The 22,634-nt window shown below is 40.1% G+C and overlaps 2 protein-coding genes across 3 annotated transcripts; one reads left to right on the top strand and one right to left on the bottom strand.

The window, feature by feature from the left end:
- Nucleotides 1-1,006: 1,006 nt before the first annotated feature.
- Nucleotides 1,007-14,188, bottom strand: LOC148303630 (single-stranded DNA-binding protein-like). 2 transcript variants are annotated; one of them, XM_088269635.1, is made up of 6 exons: nt 13,719-14,188; nt 11,054-11,236; nt 9,038-9,187; nt 7,099-7,269; nt 3,662-3,781; nt 1,007-1,277 (listed from the first exon to the last, which is right to left on the bottom strand). In XM_088269635.1, exons 1-6 carry the CDS (start codon nt 14,062-14,064, stop codon nt 1,141-1,143), a joined length of 1,107 nt encoding a protein of 368 aa, XP_088125761.1. In that variant the 5' UTR covers nt 14,065-14,188; the 3' UTR covers nt 1,007-1,140. The 2 variants fall into 2 exon arrangements, with proteins under 2 accessions (XP_088125761.1, XP_088125762.1); XM_088269636.1 differs by having other exon boundaries at nt 1,154-1,292.
- A 747-nt stretch (nt 14,189-14,935) lies between these two features.
- Nucleotides 14,936-20,771, top strand: LOC148303631 (large ribosomal subunit protein eL32). The gene is made up of 3 exons (XM_088269639.1): nt 14,936-15,117; nt 17,779-17,888; nt 20,566-20,771. The coding sequence occupies exons 1-3, from the start codon at nt 15,003-15,005 to the stop codon at nt 20,743-20,745; spliced, it is 405 nt and encodes a 134-aa protein (XP_088125765.1). The 5' UTR covers nt 14,936-15,002; the 3' UTR covers nt 20,746-20,771.
- The last annotated feature ends 1,863 nt before the right edge of the window (nt 20,772-22,634 follow it).

Here is a 22,634-nt window from a genome sequence, read left to right on the forward strand (position 1 = left end):
TTTGCAGAGACAGAGCGATTTGGCGTTCTATTTTCTCTGCCTACCCCTGCGGTGAAGCGGCGTGATGGTTGGTATAAACATATTCGCCGTGCGTCACAAGAGAGTGGAAAATAATTGGGCGATGCAACTTTTTGAACGGAACCAGTCAACTTGACAACTGCCCGCGAATGCAACCAATGCGGGTAGTTGTCAAATTGACTGGATCCGTTACGCTACATTTTTGTGAAAACCCTAACTTAAAAACACATAATTTAAATAATATCTCACATACCTATATTTTTAAATATTCCATATATATTTTTATACAATATATATTCTACAATGCTATTTAAAAAAAATTTAAAAAAAAAATATTTATCTAAAAACAAAAATCACATTATCAGCGATTCGTGATGGAAAGCCGTCGGCGGTCCGTACAAACAAGATGTAAATCCAAGATCGGAGATGTCCGTCATCACAGTTCAAGGAACACTCCTTCAATTAAAAATTGACACACATATATATATATATATATATATATATATATATATATATATATATATATATATATAATGTTCTTCTTCAACCCTCATCCGCACCCGATGGTGCATAGGGCACTGCATCGACCCTCCACTTCAGGTACCTGTCCAAGGTGGAATTGGATAAATATTAGAGTGAAAAAATCACTTATATTTATTTGACCCCCCTGGGAATCCGACCCGGGACCTACAGTACGGTAGCCGAACGTGGCGACCATTACACAAAGGAGGCGGACACATATATATGTGTATATATATATATATATATATATATATATATATATATATATATATATATATATATATACACATATATATATATAATAGCATTTTAAATGCACACAGTTATTAACACACTGGCTGCCAAATTAGTAAAAATAAACCGATCCTTGGGGCCACAACTGTTAACATAATACTACATAAAAATATGAAGGTTACATTCAGGGACCAGTCCAGGGTAATATCAAATAAATATTACAGTGTAAAATTGCTAATATTCAATACAACCCGGGACCTCGGCTAAACACGAGCATTACGCCGCGGGGCGGATGAAACTCGTATGTACCGTGTGTCGTGTATGCGGGAGTAGGCGGACAAGGCCGGGGAGCGGGGGGCGGGGCTCCTAGGGCATGAAGAAGTCCGGGTGGTCCGAGTCCTTCTCGAAGCGCTTGGCCTCCTCCTGCATGCTCTCCTTGATCTTGAGGATGGCCGCCGACTCGGTCTGGTCGCTCTGGTCGCCGCCGGGGCCGCCGAACCCGCCTTAATAGAAACAGTCTTATCAACCGGCTATTAGTGAGCAACTACACATGTAGAGGAAGACCGAGAAAAACTTGCCACGGTCAGGTATAATCAGGATCAGGTACCCTAATGTATCAAAGTGAAACATGGAGTTGGCAAAAGAAGGATGAAATTAGACTGAATGCAGTCGAAATGCCATCTCTCAGTGCGGCAAAACCACGCATCATAGATGTTCCAATAGTGAAATAAGGAAGGGATGCAAAGCTGAGACAAGCATTATTGATAAAATCAAGAAAGGTGTGTTGAGATGGTTTGGACATGTAGAACGAATGAGTGAGGAAAGTACGGTAAAACAATTTTATGAGGCGAATGAAATTGGAAAAAGGAGCTGAGGAAGACCGAGAGAATCTTGGCACGATCAGGTATGCCAAATACTTGAAAGCGGTCAGGTTAGTAGTCGAAACAATCGGCGGGTAAGTATGAGGAGATGCATGAACGTGGAAGAGGCGAAGAATTTTTCCAACCAATTATTTCAGGAAGCTGAACTTTTGGAGCTACGAGAAATCTATTGCCAACAGTGTCTAAGATACGTTTTTATGCACCAACATTTATTTCCTAAATGTAATAATACATCTAGCCAAAGGATGAATAGTTTATTAGAAATCCCTTTTTCTAAATCCAGACTTGCGCAAAGACACTCATTTTTCATAGCTCCAAAACAGTTTCTCCAAGACTATTAGATGTTAATTACTTAAGTTTGTTAACCGGATCCACGCGGCTCGCATAACCGTATGTGTTTTCATAAAACATGGCCCATACGCGGCTGACATAACCGTATGTGTTTTTACTTTGCTCCAAGTTTCGAACCTCAGTTCAACTTGGAGGGATTTTTTCATGGTGTGGAACTTTGGATAAAATAATGCGTCAATCCTCGGCCTTATGACATCTGTTGAAATATCTGACCAATAATTTGTAACATCACAAGGATAAATAAAAGAACAGATCCCTGATTTTTCTTGCGGTCGGTAATTAGTCCGCACCGTAATCATGCCCTATATCTGTCTCACTCTCGACGCTACGCATCGCCAGTGGGTAAGAGTGCAGACACACGATGCGTGCTTTGATTTATTTATGTTACAATCTTATTTGTTTATAATACGATATATTTCAAGAATAATGTGACACAAGTGTATTATAGAGTACCAAAAAGGCACAATGAATCCCATTGAACGTTTTTGTTTAGGAAAATAAATCGTTTCTTAACTTCTTTCTTAATACATGATAAAAGTAATCATTTTAAAAACGGCGAAATACCGCCGCGTACGAGTGTCTCTCTGGAACATAGTTGACGCGGTTAAAAGGTTAAATGTTAATTCCCTAAGTTTGTGTAGATTTAAAATTTTGCTTAGATTGTTCATTGAAGGGACAGATTGAAGCTGCTTTTTCTTGTAGTACATGCTTGCTAAAGTTTTACTTTTTCATCTTTATTTTGTTAAGTTTTTAATTTTATTTAAAAAATATATATAATAATCTTGTAGTGTCGCAGGGAGTTTGAAGGGATTAACACTATGTGGGGTAACATTTTACCTTCACATTGGTTTGAAAATGCCATAACTGGCGAAACAATTGTCACAATATTATTTTTTATGCGTTTTTCAACAATAAAATACAACTTAAAACTTACTCATAACCCTTATCCGAACCCAATGGTGCATAGGGCACTGCATCGAATTGACGCAGTGTTATCTTGATCATTACTTACACAAAGGCAAGGTGATGACTCTTGCGCTTCAGGAACCAGTCCAGGGTAATATTAAATAAACATTACAGCGCAAAATCACTAATATTTATTTTCACCCCCCAGGGAATCGAACCCGGGACCGAAAAATAGTCCGATACGTGAAATGACTCAAACTAAACTGGAGATTGAGATCGCATAAAAACTCTAGATTTCTGGCGACGCCTTTACAAGCGGCACACTAGCCAATCCGGACAAGACATCTCAAATAACGTGGACAGACTATTGCCTAGCACCCGGGTAGCGAATTACCCTTCGAGGCGTTTTATTTCACGCTGATAACAAACCCGTATATTGCCGTCTCCCGCCGAAAACCGACAGTCGACAAAAACGGCATTTGCCGTGTCCCGCAGTTGACCGACAGTCCCGAAGACAATGTGAAGAGTTAGTTGGGAGGATTGGATCTAGTGGGGGCATAGTTACCTAGGTTTTTTTTCTTTGTTGTGTCACTTAATATCCCTTGTTTATTATCTGCCAAGGTGATATGTTTGGGTCTGTTTTTAGTGTAAAAGTGTGCTTCTACGTGTGATGTGCTTTGTGTACCTAAATTAGCTGTGGCACGGAGTAGTTATTCTTTCCGACATTTGTCTTACGGCTAAGTAGTTACCTAGGTTGTACTCCGCCATGCCCCCGGCCGAGTCGTCGCGCGGCGTGGAGGGGCCCCCGCCCACGCCGCCGCCCCCGACGCCCCCGGGCGACGACTTCATGCCGTCCACGCCGCCCAGCCCTGTAACAACAAAACAATATTCATTGGTAAAACAGTAAATGTTATAATTTTATGAGATGTGTCAACAATTATCCCGAGAGACGTCTCGTATATCATTCGTTCATTTCATTCAGACCCTTATCCGCATTCCGATGGTGCATAGGGCACCGTATCATTTAAACGCAGTGTTAACTTGATCGTTAACGCATCTCATAAAATGATAACTTTTACTGTTTTACCGCACTGTACACTCGCCATCATCACAAGAGACGTATCGTATATCATTCATTCATTTCATTCAGACCATTATCCGCACACTGTGGCAACCCACAACAATCTAATGAACGAGCATAATCGAACACGCTGTGGCAACTCGACAATCGAATGAACGAGCATAATCGAACACCCAAACCGAGCTCGGCCCGAACAGGAACCAGAACGTCACATTCCGTCACCGCCCGTCCAGTGATCGACACGTCCTCCAACTGTTCTCACATTAGAATCACGCGATTATTCTTAAATATTTCTTGACTGTAATTTTCTAGAACTGAATAAATTTGTGTTAAAAGTAATCCGCTTTCATCTTGCTTCCCTTCTGTTAAATTAAGTTGGTGTTCAACTAGAACCCATAACACCAAGGATGCATAGGGCACCGCATCATATAAACGCAGTGTTACCTTAATCTTTATTTTTAAAAAATCTTAGTAAATACCACTATTTCTTAAAATCTAATGTGACACGTGTTTCGATGCATTCCGCATCATTTTTTTAAAATGATGCAAAATGCATCAAAACACGTGTCACAGTAGATTTTGTGAAACAGTGGTATTTACTAAGTAATTTTTTTTATTAAAAATGGATAGATTTTACCACAAAGTGACTGGCGAATCAATTAATGAAGTTATCTTGATCGTTAGTTAACACACGCATAAAGGTGATCAGCCCTCCGCTTCAGGCACCAGTCCAGGGTGATACTGAATAAATATTACAGTGAAAAAATCACTTATATTTATTTGATCCCCCCCTGGGAATCGAACCCGGGACCTCCAGAACGGTAGCCGAGCGTGCTGAACATTACACTAGAGAGGCGGACATACTGTATATAATGATTAAGGAAACACTTGTTTTTATACAAACTAACTAACTATCACGCCGCTTCCCCGCAGGGGTAGGCAGAGAGAACAGAACGCCACACCACTCTGTCCTTGCAAACATTCTTCGCCTCTTCCACGTTCATGCATCTCCTCATACATACCCGCCGATTGTTTCGACTCCTAACCTGACCACTTTTAAGTTAAACCACTTAAGTTTTATTAAAGACTACTAGTTTCGGAAGCTAAACTTCCACCGTCAGGTCTGAATAATTATTAGACCCGTTATTATTAGACGTCAGTTATTATTTAGACCCGACGATGGAAGTTTAACTTCCTAAACTAGTAGTCTTTAATAAAACTCAAGTGGTATAAAAACAAGTGTTTCCTTAATCATTGTCACATGTCTTACCACAGAGTTAATGCCCAAACAATAAATAAAATGCCGTATATATATATATATATATATATATAGTCTTGTCCGCCTCCGTAGTGTAATGGTCAGCATGCTCCGCTACCGTTCTGGAGGTCCCGGGTTCCATTCCCAGGGGGGTTTAATAAATAAATGTGATTTTTTCACTCTAATATTTATTCAATATTACACTGGACTGGTACCTGAAGTGGAGGGCTGATCACCTTTCCTTCATGTGTAATCGATCGAGATAACACTGCGTTTATATGATGCAGTGCCCTATGCACCATTGGGGTGCGGTAAGGGATTTATCATATTTATATATATATATATATATATATATATATATATATATATATATATATATATATATATATATATATATATATATATATATATATATATATATATATATATATATATATTTTTTTTTTTAATTACCTAACGTCCAAGTGACTCTGAAATCTAGCTACGGCTTATGCAACACCGTTTATCATGTCCCCACTCAGGCTTCAACTTTATAAGTTTCATAGCCTATGCCTACTCGTGAGTGGACTTACTCTTTATGTTTAAAGTTACTATAATTTCATGTAATTCATGAGTGAAAATTCTAGGCAAAAACACTCGCCGGTGCCGTATATATGTATTTACCATGTTAAAGGCATTAGTCGTTCAATAAATAAATAAAAACCATAATACATAATAAAATACACCATTTTGTTGATGTTAGGATGTGTTCTACAGGTAGTGTGGAAGGAGTCACCTGCAGATGATTTTAATAGTAAGTTTTTGAACTGTCGGGTAATATATCAAAAATAAAACAAGGTTTGTTGGATTGAATTCTACATTTATTTATGTAAATGTTAATACGTGACGCGTTTCCTCTTCTTAGGACATTATCAAACACTCACCAATTAGAATAGTGTGTTTGATAATGTCCTAAGAAGAGGAAACGCGTCACGTATTAACATATACATAAATAAATGTAGAATTCAATCCAACAAACCTCGTTTAATTTGGGATATATAACCCAACAATTCAATATGGAATTCTACCAACTGTCTGCAGTTACAGTAAATAAATTAAAGGCATTAGACGTTTAATAAATAAATAAAAAACATGTATTATACATAATAAAACAGACCATTTTGTTGGTGTTAGGATGTGTTCTATAGGTAGTGTGGAAGGAGTCACCTGCGGATGATTTTAACCCTTCACTGCATGGCTTTTTTTTGCATGACTGCATGACTGCATTGTCCATTCGCCAGGAACTATGCTTGGATGGCTTGACTCTGGCCAATGTCTGTACCCGACGGATTCTCCAGTTCTTTCAGATGGCCTGGAACGACTAGTTGTGATCGGTAGCCTGGAGGGAAAGAGAGGGAGAGGAAGATCCCTCGCACGATGGACCGATCAAATTAAGGCAGTAGCAGGCACCTCGGTGGTTGGCCTGCGCTACGTGCAGCGCAGGCAAGGGATAACTGGAGAAGAGTCATTGCTTCTGCAAGGGTCACAACCCTCAGCAATGAGGAATAAGACGGAGAAGAGATGACGGCAGTGACAGTTCGTCTTGGAGAGACAAGTGAAGTTGTTATTTTGGCGTCCATAGCGCGTCTTATGGATAAATTATGAACTATATACGTGAGTATGAATGTATCTAATCAGCAACAACAAAGAATGGTTGCGTATATTTTTAAAGAATGTTTTAACACTAACTTTTGGGTATGTAACAAATTGGATACACTATGCAGTGAAGGGTTGATAATAGGCTTTAAATGACTGTTGAATGCTCCCCCATCCAATTAGTGGTTGGGCTGATGAATGGGGCGACTCACCGGAGTTGCTGGAGTCCTGCGGGGAGGGCATGATGGGCGTGCCGGGGCCCGGGGGGCCGGCGCCCGAGGGGGGCGCGCCGTAGCCCCCGCCCGGGGAGCCGCCCGCGTACGCCACGGGCCCGCCGCCCTGCCACGCCGCCCGCGCGCCCATGCCCATGCCCGGCGGCATGCCTGTAACACACACCGCACATTACACACTACACAAACTTTTCCTATTCAAGGTACACCTACCAAATTAAGAAATTTCTTATATTTTTTTGGCATAAATATATATTATACATTGACGTGGTTGAACTAACTAACTAACTAACTAACCATCACGCCACTTCTCCGCAGGGGTAGGCAGAGAGAATAGAGCGCCACACCACTCTGTCCTTGCAAACATTCTTCGCCTCTTCCACGTTCATGCATCTCCTCATACATACCCGCCGATTGTTACGACTCCTAACCTGACCACTTTCAAGTATTTGGCATACCTGATCGTGCCATGTTTTTCTCGGTCTTCCTCTGCTTCTTTTCCCACTAACATTCGCCTCATAAATTTGTTTTACCGTTCTTTCCTCACTCATTCGTTCTACATGTCCAAACCCTCTCAATACACCTTTCTTGATTGACATCTATCATACATCGTTTTGTCGCACATTCTTCTGAGAGATCGCATTTCGACTGCATTCAGTCTACTTTCATCCTTCGTTTGCCAACTCCATGTTTCACTGCCATACATTAGAGTTGGAACCAGGACTCCGTTGTGCACTGCCAGTTTAGCTTCCGCTGATAGGTTTATATTTGCTATAACTGATTTCAGTGCACCATTCACTTTGTTCCCAGCATTCACTCTCCTTTCTATGTCTTTATCAATCTTTCCATCCCTAGAAAACATACTACCCAAATACACGAAATCATCTACCTGTTCCAAAATCTAAATTATCCACAATTATACAAAAATAAAATTTGTAAATATCTTAACTACTACTACTACTACCATCACGCCGTTTCCCCGCAGGGGTAGGCAGAGAGGATGGAACGCCACACTCTTCTGTCCTGACATACACTCCTCGCCTCCCTCACATCCATACATCTAGTCATACATCAAATATCTTAAAATTAATTGTATAAATTTGTGAAGGCGTATGATAAGTCACTAAACAAACTAACATTACTAGTAAAACTAGCCCCACTAACAGGAATACTAACACTTGAAAGTCAAATGTAAAAAGTGGAAATAAAAAATAACTCGACACTGGCTATAACATCCAAAAGGGGTGAAAAGCCATTAACTCTATCCACGCGGCTCGCATAATCGTATGTGTTTTTACAAAACATTCTCCACACGCGGCAGACATAACCGTTTGTGTTTTCACTTAGGTCCAAGTTTCGAACCTCAGTTCAACTTGGAGGGATTTTTTCATGGTGTGGAACTTTGGATAAAATAATACGTCAATCCTCGGCCTTATGACATCTGTTGAAATATCTGACTAATAATTTGTAACATCACAAGGATAAATAAAAGAACAGATCCCTGATTTTTCTTGCGGTCGGTAATTAGTCCGCGCCATAATCATGCCCTATATCTGTCTCACTCTCGACGCTACGCATCGCCAGTGGGTAAGAGTGACACACGATGCGCGCTTTGATTTATTTATGTTACGATCTTATTTGTTTATATTACGATATATTTCAAGAATAATGTGACACCCGTGTATTATAGAGTACCAAAAAGGCACAATGAATCCCATTGAACGTTTTTGTTTAGGAAAATAAATCGTTTCTTAACTAAATACATGATAAAAGTAATCATTTTAAAAACAGCTAAATACCGCCACGTACAGGCGTCTCTCAGGAACAAAGTTGACGCGGTTAAAAGGTTAAAAAGAAGGACGTATAGCGAGTTTCCACTGTATAAGAGGTCGGGGGACGCAGAGAGAAGAACAAGACTCACCGGGTCCCTGCGGAGGCGGGCCCCGCAGCGGCGGGTAGGCGGAGGGGCTCATGGGGCCCATGGCGCCGGCGGGCCCCCGCGGCGGGTTCATGCGGGGGCCCATCATGCCGGGCCCGCCGCGCTCCAGGGAGTTGCCCATCATGGGCTGCCCTGTAACAAGCATCTCAAACGTAAAGTGCTCTTACTACATTTTTGTCAATTTTGATTTTTTTTTTAAATTATGTATCTAACGTCCAAGTGACTCTGAAATCTATTCAATTTATTCAACAACAAAAAATTAATATATACATTTTTAAAACCCTTATCCGCACCCCAATGGTGCATAGGGCACTGCGTAATTCAAACGCAGTGTAATCTTGATCGTTTACACATGAAGGAAAGGTGATCAGCCCCCCGCTTCAGGTACCAGTCCAGGGTAATATTGAATAAATATGACAGTGAAAAAATCACTTACATCTTTTTTACCCCCTTGGGAATCGAACCCGGGACCTCCAGAACGGTAGCCGAGCGTGCTGACCATTACACTACGGAGGCGGACTTTTTTTTTTTTTTGATTTACTGTTTACACAAATATTTCAATTTCATACTGTTTCTGTGAGCCTGGGCGGCTCATTATTACAAATAGGTATCAAATTGTGGTAGAGTGAGTTCGAACCGAGAAACTCTGACCTAAGAGTCCGCGACACTAACCACGGGACCACAACCCGACACAAAATTTACACTACAGTGAAACCTCCATCTATCGTTTTAAAGGCACCTAGTGAAATAAACTACGAATGCGGGAAAACAATGAATTCGGGATAAAGAAGTCAATATACAAGGATATATGATCGAGTAAAGATACCGTCCTCCAATAGCATAACCATTGGTAGGTTGAAATTTTAAGAATACAAGTTTTGGATGTAAATAAATGTATTAATTTAAAAAAAATACAAAGTTGAACAGGACCCAAAGATCTTCAGACCTCTTCTGCTGTATCCATCACACAAGCTTTCCATAGTCTGTATCCCACACGTTAAAAAATAATGTAACATTTTGAGTGTGTCCAAATACTTGTTCACAAAATCTGGATTTGAACAAGTATTTGGACACACTCAAAATGTTGTAAATAAATTATCTGGTCAAATTATAAGCTTCATAATAAAAATGAAAATTGTATTTTCTGGCGTTTCTCATGTGTGTGATTATAATCCAGGATTCGGACCTCACATACTAATATAAGAGTTTCTGCTTAATAAAAAGCTTCTTTACATCTCACCAATAGATGTCTCTAGTGAAGTTCTAGTGACTCGAGAACAAGGTTTCTAAATTGGTTCATATATATAGAACTTCCGAGAATTTGAGTAGTGTGGTTGTCAATAATGGGTAGAATTGGTGAATGTTACACGTATGTAAAGTGATAACTTAAACCAGCCTATGACAGTCGTCAGTCGTGGATCTTATATCCAATTACGGGATTTATTTTCATATTGTTTTTTAACATCTCATCAAAGATGAAGAAGAATATGGAAGTCTGGGCATTTACGGGGCTGACGACTGTCATAGGCTGGTTTAAGTACCAATTCTACCCATTATTGATAACCACACTACTCAAAATCTTGGAAATTCTATATATATGAACCAATTTAGAAACCTTGTTCTTGAATCACTATTGGTGAATGTTACACGTGTGTAAAGTGATCGCTTAAACCAGCTTATGACGATCGTCAGCCCCGTAAATGCCCAGACTTCCATATTCTTCTTCATCTTTGACGAGATGTCAAAAAATAATATAAAAAAAATATTATCGTCGAATGTAACAAAATTGAGAAAATGTAAAAAAAAACAGATAAATTATATCAAATATGTAGCGTAATTCAAACGATGAATGCGGTAAAATGTTGGATAGAAAAGATCGATGCAATCTATTTTTGCATGAAATGAATTCGGGGTAGAAGAAATAAACGACGCATCGGGGAAAACGATTATTCGAGGAACGATAGACAGAGGTTTCGCTGTATTTACAAAATTGCTCACCCGGCGGGCCGTTGAAGTCGTTGGGCATGGGCATGCGCACCTGCGGGCGGGGGCCCGGGTACCAGGAGCCCATGAAGGGCTGCGGGCCGGCGCCCAGCAGCTGCGGCGAGGGCGCGCCGGGCGGCGAGGGCCGCAGCCCCGCCGAAGGGAAGAAGCCCGCCGGCATGCCGCCCCCCATCCCCACTGCAATCATTTTCAAACTCATAAGTTGTTTATTTAGACTTCACGCACGGATGCGCTATTACACATTTACAAATATTACAGAATATTATTTTCCCGAGTGCTAACTAACTAACTAACTAACCATCACGCCGCTTCCCCGCAGGGGTAGGCAGAGAGAATAGAGCGCCACACCACTCTGTCCTTGCAAACATTCATCGCCTCTTCCACGTTCACGCATCTCCTCATACATACCCGCCGATTGTTACGACTCCTAACCTGATCACTTTCAAGTATTTGGCATACCTGATCGTGCCATGTTTTTCTCGGTCTTCCTCTGCTTCTTTTCCCGCTAACATTCGCCTCTTAAATTTGTTTTACCGTTCTTTCCTCACTCATTCGTTCTACATGTCCGAACCATCTCAACACACCTTTCTTAATTTGATGGATAATGCTTATCTCAGCTTTGCATTCCTTCCTTATTTCACTATTCGCACATCTATCATACATCGTTTTGTCGCACATTCTTCTGAGAGATCGCATTTCGACTGCATTCAGTCTACTTTAATCCTTCTTTTGCCAACTCCATGTTTCACTTCCATACATTAGATTTTCCCGAGTGAAGTCTCGTATAACTACTACTACCAACACGCCGTTTCTCCGCAGGAGTAGACAGAGAGGATGGAACGCCACACTCTTCTGTCCTGACATACACTCCTTCACATCCATACATCTAGTCATACATGCCCTCCGATTATGCAGCTTTTTATTTTGTATATATATATATTTATACATAGGTTCGAGGTCAGAACCTCGTATAACAAGTCTCAGTAATTTAATTGTCAATTAAACTCAATTTAATTTAACAAAAAAATAAATACATACATAACAAACAATACTATTTATCATTAGAACATTTTGAGTGTGTCCAAATACTTGTTCACAAAATCTGGATTATCTCCAATTACAGGAGTTATTTTCATATTATTTTTTGACATCTCATCAAAGATGAAGAAGAATATGGAAGTCTGGGCATTTACTGACATTTACTGGTGGACTTTACACACATGTAACATTCACCAATTCTACCCATTATTGACAACCACACTACTCAAATTCTTGGAAGTTATATATATATGAACCAAATTAGAAGCCTTGTTCTTAAATCACTAGAACTTCACTAGAGACATCTATTGGTAAGATGTAAAGAAGCTTTTTACTAAGCAGAAACTCTTATATTAGTATGTGAGGTCCGAATCCTGGATTATAATCACACACATGAGAAACGCCAGAAAATACCATTTTCATTTTTATTATTTAAGCTTATAATTTGACCAGATAATTTATTTACAACATTAACATGTGATTCAAGAACAATGTTTTCAAGAACAAGAACTTCCAAGAATTTGAGTAGTGTGGTTGTCAATAATGGGTAGAATTGGTGAATGTTACACGTGTGTAAAGTGATCACTTAAACCAGCCTATGACGGTCATCAGCCCCGTAAATACCCAGACTTCCATATTCTTCTTCATCTTCGATAAGATGTCAAAAAATAATATTTATCATTAGAATCCTAACTGTCCATCAAACATTACAAATATATATACAAATTAAATTATACGTTATACTTCAAGGGTGTCTCAAAATTAATCGCCGAATAAAGTTTCAAGAATTCGAGTAGTGTGGTTGTCAGTCGTGGGTGGAATTGGTGAATGTTACACGTTTGTAAAGTGATCACTTTTTACATATGAGATCCAGACTTCCATAGTCTTCTTCATTCATCACATTTCTATCTATCATTAGAATCCTAACTGCCCATCAAACCTCCTCCCTCTACCTCCTTCCCTAAACTCCCTTCTTCCTTTGCCTTCCTTATTATCATCAATTTGTCATTTATGTTTTTTTTTAATGTTCAAGTACCATCTACCCTCTGATTGCAAACAGCTATATATGGTATCAAACGTTTTGATCAATATCACTAGTCTGTTTTTGGTTGGTTGGAAGATATTGCTTTTCAGCAATAAGCCCGCCAATGTACTTATTTATTTTCTGTACATGAAGTTTAAATAAATAAATATTCAAGGCGTATATCGGTAGTGTAAAGGCAAAGGGGTATATCTGTCTCAGACCAAATTTTACAGGAGAGAAAAACAAATGTGTGAAATTAAATAACTCATTAGTTTATTGATTTGGCGTTTAATTTGTAGAACTCCATTTCAATTTATGTATTAATTTAAAATCAAACAAAGATTTTTTGAGTCTACTAAGTTGTATTTTATTAACAAAAACACATTAAAAAATTATATTGCGACAATTGTTTCGCCTTGTTAGGGCATTATCGAACGAATGTCTGTCTCAATCAAACAAACTAACTATTAAGTGTAGTACAAGCTAACTAAATAATTTTTAAAAAATAAAAATAAAATGTATCCCTCAGTTTTAGGTGCTTTGCCAATAAATAAATAATTAAAATATAGCAAATAAAAGAAGCGAATGGACGCCTACCGTCGTTAGGCGGCGCGGGGCCGGCATTGTGTCCGATTCCGTTGACGCCGTAGCCCGAGTTGACGAAGCCGTAGTCGTGGAACGCCTTCGCCTCCGAGGAGTGCTCGCAGGTGTCTCGTCTCTCGGGGGCCGCGCAGTACAGGTCCCAGAACACGCACCACCAGGAGTGCAGGAAGCCCGGCGGCTCTCCCAGGGTGATGTTCTTCTCCCAGCGGATCTCGGACAGGAAGGTCTGCGCCGCCTTCTGCGCGCCGACATGGAGCAAGTACTCGTACACGTACAGGGCTAGCTTCTCCCTCGCCTGAGCGTCCGACGGGACCGTGGACCCCTTCCCCTTGGCGTACATTTCAGACGGATTGAGTTGAGGTCGCTATCGGCTTGTTTACATGAAGCGCGACTCTCTACAATACTGCGGCAAATGTCACTGATCGATGGCGTCCGCGGAGCGTTCTGTGGACTAATAACAGCGAACTGTCAAGTAATTTGAGAGCGTGTTCGCGAATGTACTCGGATAAATACTTTTTTCAAATTTTGATAACTTTGACCAAACGTTGGTAGATACCGAGGAAATACGATTTATTAATTTATTTTTCATCATTCACATAATAAAAAAATATAATTTGCATAAAATACCCTCCCTGGGGTTACTCGAACCAAACGGGCATTTTACAATCTTCTTCATGAGTTACTTACAATCTGTGAGGTTTGCTTATTTCATGACCAGTCTACTCCCGTTTCCATCCCCCGCTTGTCTCTTCAACCCAGCGCACCCACTACAACGCATACCGGAGATAATCTTGTCCATGTAGGTTAAGTGGGGTCGTCATTTGTAGTTTATGCCATTGTACACATTCTCCGCCATACTTGTAAGAAGCAGGCATAGTATTGTATATATATTTTTTAAAACTTATAATTATATTGTATCTACTAAAACCTGCTAAAATTATTATTCACAAACATTGAAATCATAAAAACCAGAAGATTGAAAGAAACATGTACCATTTTTTTTTAAATCCATCTTTTCTCAATAAATTATTAATTTCAAGCTTTATAATTTATGACAAAAAACATACCAATTTTTTAAAAATGCTAATATTGAAAGTAGATACTTACGATAAAGACTCGTTTCTTTTGCGAACACCATTTCAATAGGCTGTAAACATTCGAAAACAGCTACTTCTATTTCCGGCGCCATTTTGTGTCAAATCTTTGCCTTCCTTTTCCAGCGGTCCTTTCGCCGCGTGGTCCGTTTCACACCACACTAGAGTAAAATAAGGCTGCAACATGGCCATCCGACCAGTGTATAGGCCCAAAATCGTCAAGAAGAGGACGAAAAAGTTTATTCGTCACCAGTCCGACAGATATGACAAGCTCAAGAGGAATTGGCGTAAACCGAAAGGTGGGGAAATGACATATAAAATACTAAAATCCGCACGTTGTTGATCACCTTTGGAACGCCTATATGACGTTTATTTCTCTTTAATAATACCAGATTCTTATCCACAACGATGTCGAAACTTTGATCGTGTGAATCGACACAAATTTTTGTGCTTTTATTTCAAATACACGCGTTTTTGACACTTTGTTAGATATGAGTTTTTGAGGTTATGCGCTCGATTTGTGTATCGCTACCGATGATTTTACCTTAATACATTCCAATGGATCCTTCCTAGTGTAATTTGAACTGAGGATAATATTTTTATGAGGTAGCGAACACGACATTTGCACAATTCTCACGTGACTTGAAATGTCAAAAAACGTTTCGACTTCTAGTCGGCGCTAGATCAGTTTTTGAAACCGTAATTGTCGATTTATTAATTTTGAAACCGCTTTAAATTGAATTGAAAATCGAAATAGCTTTATCTGGTTCTTTATTTTACTATAAAAAGTAACGAATCGCATCAGTAAATCAGGTAATTTAAAAAGAAAAATAATTTGGATGTCGGTTGACAATATGTATGAAGAAGAATATGGATGTGTGGGTATTTACAGGGCTTCTGTCTAAGCTGGCACTTCTATTCACAACCACACTACTCCAGGTTTTGGAACTCCTAGATATATTGATCAAACTCCGAGCACAATATGTCACTCACTTCAACCATGTCATATATCAAACTTGATTTTTCAGGAGAACGTTTTTCACTAACTAACTATCACGCCGCTTCCCGCAGGGGTAGGCAGAGAGAATCGAACGCCACACCACTCTGTCTTTGCAAACATTCTTTGCCTCTTCTACATTCATGCATCTCCTCATACATACCCGACGATTATTACGACTCCTGACCCGGCCGCTTTCAAGTATTTGACATACCTGATTGTGCCATGTTTTCCCCGGTCGTCCTCTGCTTCTTTTTCCAACTACATTCGCCCCATAAATTTGTTTAACCGTTCTTTCTTCACTCGTACGCTCCACATGTCCAAACCATCTCAACACACCTTTCTTAATTTTATCGATAATGCTTATCTCAGCCTTGCATTCTTTCCTTATTTCATCATTCGAACATCTATCAAACATCGTTTTGCCACACATTCGTCTGAGGGATCGCATTTCGACTGCATTTGACATTTTTTAAAGTTTAAAAATATAATACAACGTATTAAAAATAAATATCAAGCCACTTATAGAACTTTTTACTTTGCAACAGATCTTTTTAGGTAAAACCTGAAGGTTTTTTCTCCATTTGAAAAATATTTAGTACATTTAAAAAAATTATTAAACAATGCCTTTTCTTCAAAATGCAAAAACAACACTTTCTGCCCTGTAGCGGGTAGATATTAAGTTAAAAATATGCCGCTTTTGCTGGGATATAGTACATTTTCTGGGCATTCCGAAAACATGCACAACTGCAAATTGACGATTTTTGATATATGACGTTGTTGAAAGGAGTGAGCGATGTGTGAGTTCACAACCGCCATCTGTGTTGGAATCTTCATTCTTCAAACCCTCATCCGCACCCAGTGGTGAATAGGGCACTGCATCATATAAACGCAGTGTTATCTTGATCGTTGACAATGCAAAGTGATCAGCCCTGCGCTTCTTGTACCAGTCCAGGGTGATATTAAATAAATTAGAAAGTGAAAATCGGTCATATTTATTTTGACCCCCCTGGGAATCGAACCCGGGACCTCCAGCACGGCAGCCAAACGCGCTGACCACTGCGCTACGGAGGTGGACAAAGTGAACATTATTTGGCTATTATTTATTAGGTACCAACCTGAAGAGGAGGGCTGATAACCTTTCCTCCATGTGTCAACAATCAAGATGACAGTGTGTTTATATGGTGCAGTACCCTATGCACCATTGGGGTGCGGATGGGGACTTGAAGAATATCTACTCTGATTTGTTTTTTTTTTAATTTATAATTTCGGTGAAATTTCAAATGGGAACAAATTTAATCTCATATCAATCGCTAGAACTTCACTAGAGACATCTATTGGTGAGATGAAAAGAAGCTGCTTATTGAGCAGAAACACTTGTGCAGGTCAAATCCTGGTATTACGAACTTCACGGGACCAAAAAAATATTTCGCCATAATGAAAATTCGCAACGCTGGACGTAGTATTACATTTTAAATTAATTTTATCGCTATATTATACTTACTCTTATGTGAAAATTAAAATTAGTTATTACCGTTACACCACACCCGATCTTCCGGCCGGTGATCAATACAACATAGGCACCTACCTACTACAGGACACGACGCAAATCAAACTATGATTTCCAAACTGCGAGACTTTGTTGGTAAAAAGAAATTTATTAGCAATGAAAGAAAAGTGAATTTAAAGTTAAAATAGGTTTTTAATTTTTGATAAAAACAATCGGAAATTTTCTTTTGGACTTCTCAATGTTTTGAAATGAATTGTAACATCATTTTAAAGTTATGAAAAAAAGGTTGGTTATTCTGAGGACGGCTTGGCTACATTGTATTTTGGTTCAGTACATTTGATATGGTAGATGAAATGCAGATTCGTTATACTGGAAATTTCGTTAATTCGGTATTCGCTACAATGAGATTTGACCCGTATTGGTATGTTACATTTGTGTGGAACTTGTCGGCAGGTATTGACAACAGGGTGAGGAGGCGCTTCAAGGGCCAGTTCCTGATGCCCAACATCGGCTACGGCTCCAACAAGAAGACCAAGCACATGCTGCCCAACGGCTTCCGCAAGGTAACCTCCCATCCCTCCACTAGCTGCCACCGCTCCACGTCTGGCAACCTCCCGTCCTTCTCCCGGAGCTAACTGCGGTGAATCTACACTTGTTTCACCTCTAGTCGTTATGTCTGTCCGCCTCCAACAGGAAGACCAAGCACATGCTGCCCAACGGCTTCCGCAAGGTAACCTCCCATCCCTCCACTAGCTGCCACCGCTCCACGTCTGGCAACCTCCCGTCCTTCTCCCGGAGCTAACTGCGGTGAATCTACACTTGTTTCACCTCTAGTCGTTATGTCTGTCCGCCTCCAACAGGAAGACCAAGCACATGCTGCCCAACGGCTTCCGCAAGGTAACCTCCCATCCCTCCACTAGCTGCCACCGCTCCACGTCTGGCAACCTCCCGTCCTTCTCCCGGAGCTAACTGCGGTGAATCTACACTTGTTTCACCTCTAGTCGTTATGTCTGTCCGCCTCCAACAGGAAGACCAAGCACATGCTGCCCAACGGCTTCCGCAAGGTAACCTCCCATCCCTCCACTAGCTGCCACCGCTCCACGTCTGGCAACCTCCCGTCCTTCTCCCGGAGCTAACTGCGGTGAATCTACACTTGTTTCACCTCTAGTCGTTATGTCTGTCCGCCTCCAACAGGAAGACCAAGCACATGCTGCCCAACGGCTTCCGCAAGGTAACCTCCCATCCCTCCACTAGCTGCCACCGCTCCACGTCTGGCAACCTCCCGTCCTTCTCCCGGAGCTAACTGCTGTGAATCTACACTTGTTTCACCTCTAGTCGTTATGTCTGTCCGCCTCCAACAGGAAGACCAAGCACATGCTGCCCAACGGCTTCCGCAAGGTAACCTCCCATCCCTCCACTAGCTGCCACCGCTCCACGTCTGGCAACCTCCCGTCCTTCTCCCGGAGCTAACTGCGGTGAATCTACACTTGTTTCACCTCTAGTCGTTATGTCTGTCCGCCTCCAACAGGAAGACCAAGCACATGCTGCCCAACGGCTTCCGCAAGGTAACCTCCCATCCCTCCACTAGCTGCCACCGCTCCACGTCTGGCAACCTCCCGTCCTTCTCCCGGAGCTAACTGCGGTGAATCTACACTTGTTTCACCTCTAGTTGTTATGTTGGCTAATAATAATAATAAAACCCTTATCCGCACCCCAATGGTGCATAGGGCACTGCGTCATATAAACGCAGTGTTATCTTGATCATTTTACAAATGATGGAAAGGTTATCAGCCCTCCGCTCTAGGTATCAGTCCAGGATGATATTGAATAAATATTACAGTGAAAAAATCACGTATATTTATTTTACCCCCCTTGGGAATGGAACCCGGGACCTACAGAACGGTAGCCGAACGTGCTGACCATTACACTACGGAGGCGGACGAGTTGTCATGTCGGCTAACTAAATATAAATCAGAGGTAAAATAAGAGAATGTGACCAACTAACAAAACGTAAAATGTTCAGGAGGGCCATTTAAGTCACTTTTGCTTGGCAACAAAATAAACATCAATGCAGTTAGTCATTTCTACCAAGTCAATATATTATACTTCCGAGTTTAAAATCCTTTGGGATATTTTCAGGGCAATATTAAGCTAGTAAGATATCAAATAGTCAACGATCATGTTCTTGTAAACAAATGCACTTGGTCACTTTCTCCTGTATGACTAGGATATGTATAATATAAATATTATAAAGTAAAATAAATTTGGGAGGGGGGAGTCCGCCTCCGTAGTATAATGGTCAGCACGCTCGGCTACCTTACTGGAGGTCCCGGGCTCGATTCCCAGGGGGGTAAAATAAATATGTGATTTTTTCACTGTAATATTTATTCAGTATCACCCTGGACTGGTGCCTGAAGCGGAGGGCTGATCACCTTTCCTTCGTGTGTTAACTAACGATCAAGATAACTTCATTAATTGATACGGCAGTCACTTTGTGGTAAAATCTATCCATTTTTAATTTAAAAAATTACTAAGTAAATACCACTATTTCTTGAAATCTACTGTGACACGTGTTTTGATGCATTTCGCATCATTTTCAAAAAATGATGTGGAATGCATCGAAACACTGAAGCGGAGGGCTGATCACCTTTCTTTCATGCATAAACAATCAAGATAACACTGCGTTTATATGATGCAGCGCCCTATGCACCATAGGGGTGCGGATGAGGGTTTGAATGAAAATGAATGAATGTTGTGTTGGCTAATTAAATATAAATCAGTGGTAAAATAAATATGAACATAATAAAAAAATTAAAATGAACATAATTTAAGTATGAATATAATAATAAATAAAAAAAACCTTGTCCGCACCCCAATGGTGCATAGGGCACTGCGTCATATAAACGCAGTGTTATCTTGATCGTTTATACAAGGAAAGGTGATCAGCCCTCCGCTCCGGATACCAGTCCAGGGTAATATTGAATAAATATTACAGTGAAAAAATCACTCATATTTATTCTTACCCCCCCTGGGAATCGAACCTGGGTCCTCCAGAACGGTAGCCGAGCGTGCTGACCATTACACTACGGAGGCGGACAAGTATGAATACATATAATAAAATAAATATGAATATAAATAAACAGAGGTAAAATAATACCCCTTCAGGCTCGTGGAACAGGTATTGTTATTTCTCAAAATAATATATGAAAAACTGATGGTAACGTGGTGTCCCGTGGGCAGGTCCTCGTGCACAATGTGAAGGAGCTGGAGATCCTGATGATGCAGAACCGGCGCTACTGCGCGGAGATCGCGCACGGCGTCTCCTCCAAGAAGCGCAAGCTGATCGTGTCGCGGGCGCAGCAGCTGTCCATCCGCGTCACCAACGGCGCCGCGCGCCTGCGCACCCAGGAGAGCGAGTAGCCGCAATAAACCATCTCTAAACCCGACGCCATCTTTCATTGTCTCCCCCCCCCCACCTATCCCCGACAACTGGCCGTAACACGGCCCGAAGCATTCTTATACCAACCTCTATCATATACAATCACAGACTTTGCTCCATCTCTTTCCTTCACCGAGATATTCACTATCCAAATAGCCGCTAACTTGTATTAATTTACAACATTTTGAGTGTGTCCAGATACTTGTTCACAAAATCTGGATTATCTCCAATTACAGGAGTTATTTTCATATTATTTTTGACATCTCATCAAAGATGAAGAAGAATATGGAAGTCTGGGCATTTACGGGTCATAGACTGGTTTAAGTGATCACTTTACACACGTGTAACATTCACCAATTCTACCCATTATTGACAACCACACTACATACTCAAATTCTTGGAAGGATTCGGACCTCACATACTAATATTAGAGTTTCTGCTTAGTAAAAAGCTTCTTTACATCTCACCAATAGGTGTCTCTAGTGAAGTTCTAGTGATTCAAGTACAAGGTTTCTAAATTGATTCATATATACAGAACTTCCAAGAATTTGAGTAGTGTGGTTGTCAATAATGGGTAGAATTGGTGAATGTTACACGCGTGTAAAGTGATAACTTAAACCATTCCTATGATGGTCGTCAGCCCCGTAAATGCCCAGACTTGCATATTCTTCTTCATCTTTGATGAGATGTCAAAAATAATACGTATTAATTTGATACATGTGTTGGCAAAAAGCATAATTTTAAGTTAACTTTAAACTCACTTGCGGCTATTTGTCTTTGCACATTAGAACCGTCACACCTGTTGGGTAATATATCCTAAATTAAACAAGGTTATCGGATTAAATTCTACTTTTATTTACATATATCGCTCACTCCTTTCAAGAAAGTCATAAATCAAAAATCGTCAATTTTCAGTTGTGTATGTTTTCAGAATGCCCAGAAAATGTACTATTATCCCAGCAAAAGGGGCATATTTTTAACTTAATATTTACCCGCTACAGGGCAGAAAGTGTTGTTTTGGCATTTTGAAGAAAAGGATTGTCTAATTATTTTTTTTAAATTTATTAAATATTTTTCAAATGGAGAAAAAACCTTCAGGTTTTACCTAAAAAGATCTGTTGCACAGTAAAAAGTTCAATAAGTGGCTTGATATTTATTTTTAAACTTTAAAAACATTCTCCTGAAAAAAACAAGTTTTTTAATGACGTTCTTGAAAGGAGTGAGAGATATACCATAGTCGTGCATTAGAAGTGACCACCAACTAACAAAGCGTAGAATGTTCAGGAAGGCCATTAAACTGCCCTACACATACGAGCGTACGTGATCCGCGTCTTTTTTCCGCACCATTGCGCTAACCCTGTGCCAAAATTATTTAATCCGAGACAGGGAGGGAACCCGCTAACGAAAAAGTACATCAGTTTCGTCCTAAAAGCAACTATTATGGCGAAAAAAATCAGGTATGAATACAGCTAACATATCCAAAATTAAAGAAAGGTTTATTGGATTGAATTCTACATTTATTTATGTATATGTTAATATGTGACGCGTTTCCTCTTATTAAACAAACACTCAAGGAATGGAATTCTACCAACTGTCTGCAGTTATAATAAACAACTAACATTGTTTTCATAATTCTGTAGAAAAAAAGATGTCTTTTCTATGGAATTAACTGGGAAAATAACTAGAAGAGGGTTAGTCATTTTTACAAGTCAATATACTATACTTCCAAGTTTAAAACCCTTTGGATTTTTTTCTGGGCAATATTAAGCTAGTAAGACATCAAATAGTCAATAATCACGTTTTTGAAAAAATGCACTTGGTCACTTTCTCCTGTATGACTATGGTATGATAATATTTGAGTGTGTGCGTT

Source organism: Brachycentrus maculatus, unplaced genomic scaffold (genome assembly GCF_059751285.1).
Source record: "Brachycentrus maculatus isolate JH-2025_06_01 unplaced genomic scaffold, ASM5975128v1 h1tg000359l, whole genome shotgun sequence".
In the NCBI taxonomy this organism is placed as follows: Eukaryota; Metazoa; Arthropoda; class Insecta; order Trichoptera; family Brachycentridae; genus Brachycentrus; species Brachycentrus maculatus.

Bases quoted from the DNA above. Each gene is read 5' to 3' on its own strand.
- LOC148303631 (XM_088269639.1), top strand. From the start codon at position 15,003: ATGGCCATCCGACCAGTGTATAGGCCCAAAATCGTCAAGAAGAGGACG. The intron at 15,118-17,778 runs GTGGGGAAATGA...ACTTGTCGGCAG, and splicing joins GAATTGGCGTAAACCGAAAG to GTATTGACAACAGGGTGAGG. The intron at 17,889-20,565 runs GTAACCTCCCAT...TCCCGTGGGCAG, and splicing joins TGCCCAACGGCTTCCGCAAG to GTCCTCGTGCACAATGTGAA.
- LOC148303630 (XM_088269635.1), bottom strand. From the start codon at position 14,064: ATGTACGCCAAGGGGAAGGGGTCCACGGTCCCGTCGGACGCTCAGGCG. The intron at 9,188-11,053 runs GTGAGCAATTTT...TGCTTGTTACAG, and splicing joins CGACTTCAACGGCCCGCCGG to GGCAGCCCATGATGGGCAAC. The intron at 1,278-3,661 runs GTAACTACTTAG...GTTTCTATTAAG, and splicing joins CATGGCGGAGTACAACCTAG to GCGGGTTCGGCGGCCCCGGC.